This window comes from Mya arenaria, chromosome 3 (genome assembly GCF_026914265.1).
Source record: "Mya arenaria isolate MELC-2E11 chromosome 3, ASM2691426v1".
In the NCBI taxonomy this organism is placed as follows: domain Eukaryota; kingdom Metazoa; phylum Mollusca; class Bivalvia; order Myida; family Myidae; genus Mya; species Mya arenaria.
The window spans coordinates 11,706,612-11,720,971 of NC_069124.1; the positions used below are offsets into that span (position 1 = coordinate 11,706,612).

General features: G+C 35.1%; 1 protein-coding gene across 6 annotated transcripts in view; it reads left to right on the forward strand.

The window, feature by feature from the left end:
• LOC128229029 (uncharacterized) overlaps positions 1–14,360 on the forward strand; it is a 75,403-nt gene that overhangs the window by 35,637 nt on the left and 25,406 nt on the right. For all 6 annotated transcript variants that reach the window (XM_052940666.1, XM_052940669.1, XM_052940670.1 and 3 more), the window contains 8 exons: positions 3,050–3,163; positions 4,057–4,170; positions 5,485–5,616; positions 7,862–7,981; positions 10,160–10,293; positions 10,804–11,023; positions 11,792–11,869; positions 14,151–14,255. In XM_052940666.1, coding sequence (XP_052796626.1) covers positions 3,050–3,163; positions 4,057–4,170; positions 5,485–5,616; positions 7,862–7,981; positions 10,160–10,293; positions 10,804–11,023; positions 11,792–11,869; positions 14,151–14,255 — 1,017 coding nt within the window. The remainder of the gene's footprint in view (positions 1–3,049; positions 3,164–4,056; positions 4,171–5,484; positions 5,617–7,861; positions 7,982–10,159; positions 10,294–10,803; positions 11,024–11,791; positions 11,870–14,150; positions 14,256–14,360) is intronic.

The following is a 14,360-nucleotide window of genomic DNA, read 5'->3' on the forward strand; positions in this document are numbered from 1 at the left end:
GAGTGGGTGTGAGGTAAGAAACTTTTGTTAGCTGGGAGCCCTCGTTGGGAAGGAGTGGGTGTGAGGTATGAATCTTTTGTAATCTGGGAGCCCTCGTTGCCAAGGCGTGGGTGTGGGGTATGAATCTTTTGTAAGCTGGGAGCCCTCGTTGCCAAGGTGTGGGTGTGGGGTATGAATCTTTTGTAAGCTGGGAGCCCTCGTTGCCAAGGCGTGGGTGTGGGGTATGAATCTTTTGTAATCTGGGAGCCCTCGTTGCCAAGGTGTGGGTGTGGGGTATGAATCTTTTGTAAGCTGGGAGCCCTCATTGCCAAGGCGTGGGTGTGGGGTATGAATCTTTTGTAAGCTGGGAGCCCTTGTTGCCAAGGGGTGGGTGTGAGGTATGAATCTTTTGTAAGCTGGGAGCCCTCATTGCCAAGGCGTGGGTGTGGGGTATGAATCTTTTGTAAGCTGGGAGCCCTTGTTGCCAAGGGGTGGGTGTGAGGTATGAAACTTTTGTAAGCTGGGAGCCCTCATTGCCAAGGGGTGGGTGTTGGTATGAATCTTTTGTAAGCTGGGAGCCCTTGTTGTCAAGGGGTGGGTGTGAGGTAGAAATCTTTTGTAAGCTGGGGGCCCCCCGTGCACATTGCTGAGTGTGTTACTACAGATACAGATACTACATGCCAGCAACTTGATCATTGTTCTTTGTTTGCAGAGAGAATATTTAAAATATTATTAATGTTAATGTGTATTTGCTTAAATGTTATTAATGTCAGGTGCTTTTTTATGGTTGTCTTGCTTTTTTTTAAGAATGATAGTTGGTGTATTTTTATAGCCTTAGTGTCGTTGTGCAAAAACAGTAGTAGCCTTGACCAAAACACCGTTCAAGATCTCTAACTTAAACTTAGAGCACACGTTGCCCAACGACAAAGGCCCATTACTCTGGCTTTAACAATTGTTGAGATATTCCTCTCATTTGAAAGGAAAAACAGACCAGCATTGGCATTTGCTCCTCAACATAACGCACATGTACGACAAAGGCCCATAACTCTGGCTTTAACAGTTTCCAGTTATGTCCCTTATTAAAACAGATGTGCGTTAGCGCTCTTGTTTAGCATGAAGAATGGAACTTGATTAACTGCTGACTTTAAAACACATTTATCATTTGCTTAGAATACTAACATGTTTTTACAATTTACAATGACATTTTAGATCTACTTTTTCTATGCTGTCATGGGTCATAATTTCTTTTTTGTCACTCGTATAAATCTTTTTTCTAGCACTAACTATTTTTAAGACTACACATGAACATTTCAGGTTATTGTGTTTTTTATGGTTTTGCATTAGTCACTTTGCTATAAAAAAATAATTGTTCTTAAATTTATTTCTTGTTTTTGAAATGGAAAACTGGGCATGCCGATTGTTGTACAAATTATTATCAAGTAAAAAATATTCTAGAAAAACAAACTATATTAATTATTAATATCTTATGTTACATTCTAGTCTTTTAACTTCATTAAACAGTTAGCCTGACTTATAATGTGCTAAGTTATATATTTGTACTGTTATGGAACTATCATAATAAAAACAAACTGTAAAAACTTATACATAATGTACAACTGCATAGAATAACTACCAGTAATGTAAACCAACATATCTTTAAATACAAACTGAACAGAGTTTTATTTAAAATTTTGTTCATGAAAATACCATGGGTCTTTTCGGTTAATTATTTTATTTTTATATTTCAGGAAAAAATATTTTTTTATGGTGTTTCAAGATCTTGTGTGGTATTTAATATGGAAATTAATCGAATCTTATGGTCATAAATCATTGATTACATTTTCTGTATAGGTTGATTACTTTTACCATGCAACCTGCTTAGTAGCATCAATCTTATAGCCAGTTTGATTTGGGACAACATAAAAGTTACAAAAATGGTAGGTCTTCTAAAACTGTTTGTTTGGTGGTCTTCTTTTTTTAGAAGCTCTGCAATCTCTTTGAAATATTGAATGGAAGAGGCAGCAGAGACAATAAAGTATAAAATGGCAGAATATGTGCAGTGCAATATCATTAAATTTACCAGGTTTTCAAAAAACAACATCTTAGTTATAAGAATATACTGAATAACTTGAGGTAGTGTTGACTTATTGTGAACAAACTTGGTATATAGGAAGAGTTTATTGAGAACTTAAATGGGATTGTGGCCCCTATGTTCAAGGTTAAGGTCACTTTAATTAAAAATAGAAAAATGGTTGGTACTGAATAACCTTATTTTGGATTGACATATTGCAACCAAACTTGGTATGTAGTTTATGTAGAAATTTTGTTGGATTGTGTTTGAGGCCTTGAGGGGTCAAGATCAAGGTCACTGCTTTCAGAAAATTCAAAAATGGTGGGCACTGAATATCTTTAGTTTTGGTTGACATATTTTGACCAAACTTTGTTCATTGGAAAAGTTTATAGAGACCCTTAGGACAAGGTTACTGTTACTTATAAAATAGAGAAATGGTTGAAACTCAATATCTTCAGTTACGGTTGACGTATTGTCACCAAGCTTGGTAAGTAGGAAGAGTTTTTGGAGACCTTTCATAAGATTGGGTTAACAAACACAACAATTAAATCGGCGTGTATATGACTCTCACAACAGAGAGTGAAAACCTGGTTTTGTCCCATTGTGGTGTTTCTTGTTTAATAGTAGACCAAAATGACAAAACAAAATAAACTTTCAAATAAATAAATACTCTATTTAAAAAAGAAAGACAAGGGTGGAATTCCATTTGCTACTAGTATATGTAATTATACTTTGGAAAAAAACAATTAATAACTAGTGTGTTTTTTATAAAATGGCTGAACATATCATTACATTGAATAGAAAGTAGTTTTCCCTGCCATCTTCGAACCTCTGCCTCCTGTTCTTTGTAGAACCAAATTGAACTGGCTACTAGATTCAATTAAGACAAACAGTGAACACCATGCAACCATAATAACTAGTAGTCTGGTATGCCAGGAGTGGATATAAATTATTCAGCATTGTGCATTGAAAAGATTCTGTTAAATTTGGTTGTTTCAGTCGTCAAGGAAGTCGGCGTTGCTAACGGCTGCGAAGAAGGATCGGCTGAAGAAAAACCCATCACGAGTGCGGTTTGCTGAGGAAGTGATTGTCAACGGTGCCTCAGTGCCATCTGTAGGTTCTTATATACTGCTGTTATAGAATGTAAAAAAGTATTTATGGCACTTTGTTATAATGCCAATAAGTTTAATTTATTAAATCTATTTTGTAAGGGATCGTCAACAATACCGCAGTACCATGTAGACGTCCTTATTTATGACTTTTTGGGAATATCAAAAGAACATTTATGTCAATTTTCATGAATTATGGTAATAATACTTATAGAATGTCCAAGTGTCTAAAAAAATAATTGAAATCTATTTTTGAAAATCTGATATAAAAGAAATGAAGTTTTCTAGAGAGTAAGCTGGCTAAAAAAAAGAAAAACAATTATCTTAAAGAGCAAGACAATTTCGCAAATAAAATTATGAGTCTTAGACAAATCTGGTTAGCAGGTGGTGGAAGACTTATGATTCAAGAATGATGCATGTCTGTCAGCAAAAAAAACTCCATCTTTTCAAAAGCATTGAAATAAGATTCTAATTTAAGATCTCACAAAATGAAAAATAGCTTGGAGTTCACATTATTTTTATTCTGTTTTTTGGTTAAAGACAAAAATAAAAGTAAAGTATATATTATCATTGCCTTGGTTGTATAATGTTGTTGTCGGCAGCGGTTGTTGTGTAAAACTGACAATGTTGGTCAAACGTTGGAAGATGCTAACATCCGTACCTTATAAGTATTAATATAACATAAAATGTAACATGAAAATCATGTCACTTTGTATATTAAGCAAGTCCCATTATTCTGGCTAAAATAATTATTGAGTAATCCCTCTTGACCTAACTGATTAAAAATGTAAGAGCTTAGCAATAAGCTTTTATTCTTCTCTATATGTTGAGATCACACTTTTCCTACAATGGTCTACAAGAGACATCAGCTTGAAATTCTTCTCCTGATAATTTCAGAACTCACCGGAGGACAACAACATGTATGTGCCATTCATGCCGAACGTTCTGAAAGTGTTTATGGAGAATGGTCAGACCAAGTCCTTCAAGTATGACACCAAAACCACGGTCAAGGTAAGTGAGAATGAAGCTCACAACCCAAAACTTGGTCTTTATTGTATTTGCCATTCATGCCGAACGTTCTGAAAGTGTTCATGGAGAATGTACAGACTAAGTCCTTCAAGTACGATGTAGTGGTATTGGTATTCTCCTCTCACCCAAATGGTTGGCGGCTAGAGCCACTAGTGGCTTTTTCTCAATACATCTCAAAATAAACCATTGTAATGCTTCATTCCGAGGAAGCCTATCATGATTCCAAACATCTTGTATAGCTGTCTTCAGAATTGAGTCAACAGAAAGATCCTTTCAAAATGATGTTATTTTATGCCTACCAATTTCCTTGACCATGTCCAAAAGTGTGTATATAGGCACGGGCCCACCTACGCATACGCCACTACTCCCAGGTGTACAAATTATTTTTTGCCCCCCCCCCCCCCCCCCCCCCCAGAAAAGACCAATGCTTTAATTTCGAAATCAGGAATAAAAATTGAGGAAAAGGGAATGTACATAAATGATACACTTTACATGTTACAGTTTATTCATAATGCTTGAAAATGGTTCTTTCATTTATGTATTTCTCAAAGTTTTCCTACTAAAGGGGACACCCTACAGCTCCCAACTATATAACATTTTCATACATCTCCAATAAATGACCTTCATGTTTTCAAGGGTCATTCAAGTATACATGCGTACAATTCAAAAAGCTTCAGGTACACCCCTGCCAGCACATTGTATTGAAAAATCCATATTGCTTTACTGTCATTTTCTAAACCGGTATCGGGAAAGTAGCATGTGTAGTTTGGTACCTTTTACACACTTCAATGTTTATTGAAGGTTTTTTTACATTATAAACTTACTATTCAATGACATCTGTTTTCCGGAACATACAATATTTCCTAACGAAATTATTTTAAATTTATTCAATTGCCGAATTGGTAATCAATTATGTGATTGATTAATGAAGTCATCTCCAAAATGAAAAATTCAGGAAATTTTGTGTAAAATCTAGTGCATGACAGCGTGTTATTATGTTTCCTTAACTTGTGTGAAATTTCAAACAGTGTTTTATTTAATCAAATTGTTTCTGTACTATCCGCTATTGTTTCCATGGTTAGCATGTTATACAAATATTACATAAAAAAAATGATGTTTTCATCAAAATATAACTTGTCTGTAACAATGTGTCCCAGAAACAGTGGCACCATGTCTTGTTTCCAACAACAATAATTTCCTCTATTTTGTCATGTAACATTTGTTATGACAGACTATTGCCAATGATAAAATAATATTTAAGTATGATATTTCCATGGTAACATGTTATATTTCCAGGATGTTGTGAACTCTCTGCAGGAGAAACTGAACATCAAGGACATCCACCATTTCAGCCTTGTTCTTCACAACATGAAATCCCATATGCCTGCTCGTATGACCTTACTACAGGAGCATGAAACTGTTGCCGAGGTAACTGTTGCTAAGGGAATTATTGTTGTTAAAACGTTACAGAATATGGCAAAAATGTAATATGGTTGTGTTGTTCCCATCTTGCATAAAATATTATTAAAGTTGGTAATAACTGAAATATGGTAGTGTTCTTTACAACATACAGAATATGGCAATAATGTAATATGGTTGTGTTGTTCCCATCTTGCATAAAATATTATTAAAGTTGGTAATAATTGAAATATGGTAGTGTTCTTTACAACATATCATCCCACAGTCCTGCTACAGTAACATGATACCATTGCCGAGAAACTGTTGCTATGAGTATACAGTTGAAATGATTAAACATTAAGAAGAGTTATCCTTTACAAGTTGAACTCCAAATGTGTGCATTGATGACCCTTCTGGAGGAGCATGTGATGGTTGTCAAGGTTACTGTTGCTATGGGAAACTGTATTATTTTGCCCTTCAATTATTGTTTTACATATTTTCATACATAAACAGTCCATTCTCATGAGAAATGGACACCAAAGGCACCCAGAATGGGCCTTCAAAGAGAGTAAAGGCAATCACCATAGTAACTGTTGCTAAGAGATACTGTTTTGCATAGCAGATTTGTGTATAGATTTCATCCATGTGCCAGCCCCAATTATTTTTTTTTAGCATTTTTGCTTCGTTTGTCTTTGGTCAGTCACTTTTATAACTTCACAAACTTAGTGGTGACACAAAAATTTACAATCCTTTCCTCTCGACAGTGCATTGATCTTATATCTGGTTACACCTACATGAAGATAGATTGTGATATGAAGACCACATTAGAAGATACTACAGTGGTTACATCCTGAAACAACAACCTGTTTCAGACCAACAGGGCATTTTTATGACACCCATTAACTGATTACTCTATATAGGTTTCAGGGTAATGGGGCGATGCCTTTGTAAGTGTTCTGATAATAATCATGCAAACATTCTCTCTGGTGAATTGTGTGTTGTCTTGAGACTCTTCATCACTTTTATGGCTGCTACTTAAATCTGTTTCCAGATACTTCCATTAAAAAGATATATATATATAATGGCTGTAACAATACGTTAGGAAGGCCTGTCCTTGAGGTTATGTCTGTTGTATAAATGGCATTATTAAGCTATGATCACTCGTGGATCCAGGGGTTGGGGTGGGGGTGCTTGTGGCAACTGGTGCGCACCCCCCTAAAATCATCCAAGTTTACTTTTTATTTCAATAAAGGAGAAAAAAGTAATAAAATACGCCCAAATTGACCATTTCTGATGAGAAATTGTTGAATTGCCAACACTTTTAACAGAATAAATTTTGATTCTGAGGGAGGGGCCTGGTCAAATAGATTAGCCCTTAAGTTACGCCCCTCTAACCTCAAATCCTTGTACCGGTCCTGATGATGTAGGATTTTTGCCTCTTAATCAAAGCCTATCTTGGAGAATACAGCATTCTTCGTGTTCTATTGTTAGAGATCTATTTATAAAAGCTGTCTTGTCAGCCATGTGTAAGATATTTCCGTTTTTGATATATACAGAATGATGGCAGCTAATATTGGATGAAAGCTTTGATTATATTTGGTGGGAAATCTTATTTTTTCCCTGACAATTATGGTAATAGGATGGTGGATTGGCATTTGGGTTCTGGAGTAAATAAATCAAGCACATTTCTGAAGATTTTAATGCAGAAAATCAAAGATTAGATTGATAATTCAATTTGTACTGCTGTTCATGTAAATGACAGACTGATATCACAGGATATTTTGTTCCTGACTTTATGACATTAATTTAAGAGAAGAAGTTGGTTGATGGATGTTATTTTCAGCTGCTTCATTGAGTTATGGTGAAATGTTAGTTAAATATTGCTTGGTGAATTTTGGGGCTGTCTGTCTGTATGGGAAATCATTACACATGAATATTTTGCTGAATTTCATAATCTCAGGGCAGTTGAGTGCAGTTTTTCTTTGCCAATTTTTGACTGATGTATGTATGCTGATATTTGTTCTGAAAGAAGAAGAGCAGCCATGTGTTGTCCTTTCCACTGATTTTAAGATTATCATTAATCTACTAATTTGGAGCCTAGACGAAGTTCTGAGATTGGCTTTTTTCATCACTGTGTCTTAAGAAGACCTCTGAAAAAATCAAGTGTGGTCTCCTATCATTTAAATGACTGTAACTGTCCCCCGAGCCCACCCCACCCCCATCCCCCAACTCCCAAAGGAAATATATGCTAAAAGAACCACTATTCCTGTTTCAGATTGCCAGCCGCCCAGGTGCTCGTCATTTCCGATGTATGTTCCGGGTGGTGTTTGTCCCGAAAGACTCTTACGATCTCCTTAAACAGGATCCCATCGCCTTTGAGTACTTCTATATGCAGGTAAGAATGGGAAACACAACACAATGGAACAATAAGAACCCCTTTGTAAGGACAGTCTCAACTTATATTTTGATTTACCTTTGCTTGGCTGTAAGCTGGTATGAAGAAACCAGTACTAGTACTGAGAGAGACTAGGAGAGATCCGACTTAAATCTATGACCTCTTGGGTGAGAGGCAGATATCTATACCACTCTAGACCACTACCGCCCTGTAGTGAACAGTATGATCAGTCCATATATCAATGAATTTAAATAAAAACCCAGTTTCATGACAGAGCGATCCATACAGGTTTTTTTGCCTAACTGGACCTGTCCAAAAAAAATGGACTGCTGACTTAAATCTATGACCTCTTGGGTGAGAGGCAGATATCTATACCACTCTAGACCACTACCGCCCTGTAGTGAACAGTATGATCAGTCCATATATCAATGAATTTAAATAAAAACCCAGTTTCATGACAGAGCGATCCATACAGGTTTTTTTGCCTAACTGGACCTGTCCAAAAAAAATGGACTGCTGACTTTATAAAACTGTTGAATGCTGCTTTGCAATTTTCACAACAGTGGGAAAAGTGTCCTAAGTAAAATGAAGGTTCAATAAAAGATGTCAAAAGTGATTTTAAAATATCAAAAATTGGTATGATATAAGAAACATAACACACAACTTCGAGCCATATGGCATAATAAGGACCAGCCAGTCAGCCTCAAAGGTGAAGGAACCTCAGCTTAGGCCTCAGTCCATATACACTTTCTCGGGCTGTGTGTAATATTTCTTAAGGACAAAACTAATGTGTACTAGGTCCTTCCCATTAAGTGGATCGGCTTTGGTCCATTGGTGCAATACAGTACAGCACTGAAAAAATGTGTAAGCTGAACTTAATCCTTGTCAAATGCTCATATCTGTTAATACAACTATGATGAACTACAATCATTTACTGGAAACCACAACTGATTTGCAGATCTCCATCTAGAATGTTAAATAGGGTTCAGTCCATTGATTTAAAAATCTCTAGGTCTTGACAGCATATCTGTCATCATCACATAACTTCCAAGATCAGATTCACTAGTAAGATACAAATATAAATATGTCAATGTGAACTTGACATCTATTTAGCTGCCATTGATCTGTGGATGCCAGTGATCTCCATTTCTGAAAAGATTTGGAAGCAAATTAAAATGAATGTTTTTAGAATTTAATTTCACTCAGAAAACACGTCTCGGTTTGACATTAGGAGAGCTCGAAATGAACACATCATGTGATGTATCTCCATCTTGTTACTGTGTTCTCAATGTTTTACCTCTTCTACACTCTGTTTTGTAATTTTGTTTTGTAATCTAATTTTGTGTTTTAGGATAGCTGAGAGGAATAAATAAGTTTGTTAAAATGTTTGCATCTGTTTGTGTTCCTATTGTCTTATTTTGTCCTCGTATTGAATCAGTATTTATGGTGTTCTTTCTACACCTTATTAATGGTGGAAATGACGGACATGTGCTTAAGCTTGTCAAGGCTTCTATCTATAAATTAATATCTATATAAGAAGCTTACAAGCCCGGATATTATTCTCCTATTTTACTTTCATTTTTGTTTTGCTAAAAATGGTGGTGTTGTCATAGCCTTGGTATTGTCATAACCAACTATAGATGATGGCTGAGCCATAGTAATTACTATTGGCCTTATTTAAAAGCGTTAAGGATATTAACAAGAAACATGGCACATTTGGGCTATAACGAACGGCAAGGATATTAACAAGAAACATGGCACATTTGGGCTATAACGAACGGCAAGGATATTAACAAGAAACATGGCACATTTGGGCTATAACGAACGGCAAGGATATTAACAAGAAACATGGCACATTTGGGCTATAAAGAACGGCAATGATACTGTGAAAACTAAACGGACAAGCCCAGTAGTCGAAAATTCAACAATAAATCCTGTTTAGAGGTACATGGTAAGGGCAAAAGTGAACTAGAGACACAAACGTATGAACACCACATATACACAAATATAAACACCACAAACAGACCACACAGCATTGAAATACATTAAACTGGAAATGATGGGATAACCGTCTTGAAACGATCAGTGAAACAGAAGTTCACTGGGACACCAGTTGACTTGGGTCTACGGTAAGCAAGTCCTATGATCCTGGCTTATACATTTCTTGTTGTATTTCAGTGTGTGAATGACGTTCTACAGGAGAGGTTGAGCTCGGAGCTGAAACAGGACATGTTGTTACGCCTGGCTGCACTTCACATACAGCAGCATGCAATGAGCAACAATATCACCAAAATCAACATCAAAACTGTGGAGTAAGGGAAATCTTTTTATTAAATCAATCATGCTTTTTATAAGAAGATCAAGTAATATTGTAAGCTGCATTAGCAGGGTCATTGTGATAGCTGTCATGTAAAACAAAAAATTAGCCAAGGCTTGGATGCTGTTTAATGAATTGACAGAGTATGTAGTAATCTGGTTCACTATAATCAATTACACATGTGGCAAACTCCCTAACTCTGGCTAAAAAAAATTCTTATTGAGCAATGACAATTTACCGAAGGAGAAATTACAAAAGATGGCATCTGTTGCTTTTGTAACACTATTGTCTATATAGCATGCACAGCATCACTAAAATCAACAACAAACTGTCAAATAGGCAAAACACTATTGTTGTTATCAGATGTTCCTAAAAATAATCACAGTGAACTCCGCACAAAGGCTGAAGCTTATATTTTAATTAACTACCCTACTTAATGTCAGGGCACTGTAACACTATATGTGTTGATTAAGTACCTGACTTAGTTTTGTCTTGTTTCCTGCAGGAAAGAATTCGGTCTCGAGAAGTTTGTTCCTGGGTCCATCAGAGAGGCGTTTAAAGTGAAGGACCTGCGTAAAATGCTGGCTCAGTGTCTCAAGATGAACGCTAACCTGACTGCTCCGGGTCAGAAACAACTAACTGCATTGCAGGCCAAACTCCACTATATGAAGATTATCAGCGAGATGAAAACATTTGGTAGTCGGGTGTTTATGGTCACGCTATTGGTAGGTTTACTTTTGGACCAAAAAAGGGATAGAGGTTAGAGTATTGAAGGAATTTGTTAAGCATAACCAATCTCTGACATGGGCCTGATTGTTCAGAACTTTGTTAAAATCAACAATGTCATTTACAACATAATTCTTAACTTTTATACATGAAATATTGGAGTATGTTCTCACATACTTAAGTATAAGCAAGTAATACAAACAAGTCATGCTGAAAAAGCTATCTCAAATCTTGTTAGAATAGCGTTTCCACTTCCAGAGCAGTAACGATTTAAAAGTCAACTTTAACAATGTTGTTAACTTTATAAAAATTCTGAACATTCATCCCATTGTGTCATGGATGAGTTATCGATTTACAAATGTCAAATTGCTTTTATTGACATTGATGCCATGCACTCGTTATTTAAAATGGCTTTAAAGTTCTCTCTACTCCTTTTGATGATAGGGAGCTAATCGAATGATTGAATGTAATGTTAATTGGAATTTCCCCAGGGGATTGTTACCATTAGTTGTCCTTATTTCGCTTGTCAATTACATGTAAGTAATTGACACTCTGATATAAATTAGATACTCCTGTTTCAAGTGAAAGTGATTATATTCTGTTTTGTACCTAGTTGAGCATCCAAATTTTGTAATTGAATAATTGAAATACATAGGCCTTGCAAAGGACAAAATATTGCTTTTGGAAGCCCAATCCTAGATCCAGTCTCATCATTGAAGGTTAACGTTATCCAAACATTTCACATTTTCTGCTTTGATTACTTTCAGGACAAGAAGACAGAAGCCATGGTTCTGGTCGGCCCCAAGTCCGGCATCAGTCTTGTCACCAATGTTAGATTCTACACAGTAAGTTTTGTTGCATTCTATATACTGTATCTTAAGGTTCAAGGCCTGTTTCAATGAGATATCTAAGTTGTTAACCTTAAGCTGCTTAAGGGTTTTCGGGGACTACTGTTAAGATAAGGGGCAGAAACATTAAGTATAAATGTTCTGGTAGTATATTTATGGAAATGCAGTTATTGCCCAAAACAGGAATATGCCTGGAAATTTACCAGCTTAAGCTTTTTTTCTTTTCTGTTTTCTTATTGAAATGTGGCTGAGGCTGGGTTTTTTAGGATAATTTGTCTTATTCCTTTATGAATATGTTAAAACAAGATAAAGAAGAAAGACATCCTTAATTTTTTTATTTATGATGGCGAGCAAACCTGTGGGCGCCTAATTACCAGGCCCCAAATTCTGAACAATCTTGAGTCCCTTATGACAGGATCAGCCTAAGCTCATCCTCATATTGAAGAGTTGCTACATTTAAAGAACATAATCTTGATGATGAAAACACAATAATCTATTTTTGTGTAAAAATAAGTTTACATAAGTAATTTGGCTATTGAGGTGAGCTTGTTACTCTTAAGATTTTTTTTAGAAATCTTGGGCCAGGCGTTGAACCCAGTTGCTTTTTTAGGGCCAAAGGATTTAGCTTATTGGTAAACATATCGCTCTTCGTTAAACATAATGTTATAAAAATTAAACATTCAACAACATGAAAATAGATGAATATAAAGGAGTTGTTTTCTTGATCATTGTTTGTTAATATAAAAAAAACTTAATGTTTATAAGGGTGAAAAGTCAGAGGTAAGCTTGCGTTGGCTTCTTAAATATTAGCAATAATAATAATTACCAGATATATTTCAGATGCCAACTTTATTAGATACACTTGCCTGTCAACTTATTTGAATGTTAGCCTCACATTGATTACAGTTCTTGTTTCAAAGGAATGAGTCTGTAGGTGCTTTAGTCATTTCATCAAAATCGTCAATTTTCATACATGTAGAATATATTCAGTAATTTACCATAAATTATGTTGTTATTTAAAATAAATTTACAATACATGTATATGGCAAACTTGAAGTTAGACTTTTGAATGTAAATGTATCAACCTTAATGCTGCCTGAACATGTAGCCCTATGCCTGATTGTGATACGTATGATATGGACTTTGGGGTCATTTTTTCAACAAGTGTACAACAACAAAATATAGTGAGATAAATATTGTAAGATAAATTGTATCACTATTTTACAAATAAAATTGGACATTTTAATTCCAAAATTGAAACATATATTTATTAATCAAAATGTTTTATTCGAAAATATTATCATGTTGATGACACATGTTGAAAAATATGACCACTGCCACTGTCTCTAATTAAACACAATCTACAAATAACTTGACAGGCTTTAAGTTTGAGAAAGAGGTTTTGATTGAAATCTACTCATTTCGTTTTCCTAATTGAAGCAGTACCAGAGGATATATATACGCCCTCTTGATTCCACTTGTAGAGAAGCCTAGAGGTCATTTTACCCCTTCACTTAAGGAACAGATTTATTCCTTCACTTAGGGAAACAGATTTATTTGTCTCATCACACAACTTTCTGTATAGAAGAGTTTTGGGAAATAAGATATATACTCTTGGGATCTATTTCTGAATTCTTGTAGATACAATCTCAATAATTTTTCTTTCTTTAGTACGGTATCTGTAATGGGAAATGTAAAGATAGAAAAAATGTATTAATTTAGAAAAAGATAAATCACTTTCGTTTTATATCTATATGCGACAAAAAAATATATTAGTGGATTAAAAAATCAGTTTATTTTGAATTTAATCTCCATTGTAGGATTTTCGAGTGTGTTTTGTTTTTATAATAACATTTTTAGTACATTTTTATCTTGGTATTATTTATTGCATCTAACATATAATAATTGTAATTTATAGCTTTATAACACTTATTCAGAATGCATGATTTGATTTCAGCTGTAGTGCAGTGATGAGTTTGAGTGAAACTTAAGATAAACAAATCTATCAACATAGTTACTATGATAAACACCATTGTATTTTAAACACCATGGTATTTAGATAAATTAAAAAAAAAAAACATCTTTTGAAAGACAGTTTTAAGTTTCATTTCCAGGCCTGTTTCAGATGGAAGGGTTAAAATACAGATTAATCTTCCTGCTCTGCGTTTGAGGGTCATTTATATATTCTTATGAAGTACCTCCTTTTCTTAGTGATCAATGTTAATATTAGAAGCACTATGTACAGGACTTTAAAGCATATTCAATTGTTTGTTTACAGCTTTCCATGTTAGCAGACTTCAGTGAGGTTCACAGTATCAAGGTGACGAAAGAAAAAGACAACATGCACCGTGTTGAGATTGCCATCAAGGGAGATGACCCTGGGGTAGGTGTTACCTCCCTTTATTATTAATTTTTCATTTGCACATTTTCCTCCCCATTCCCCTAAAAGCACATGGAAGGGTTATATAGTGATTACTGATATGTTGTG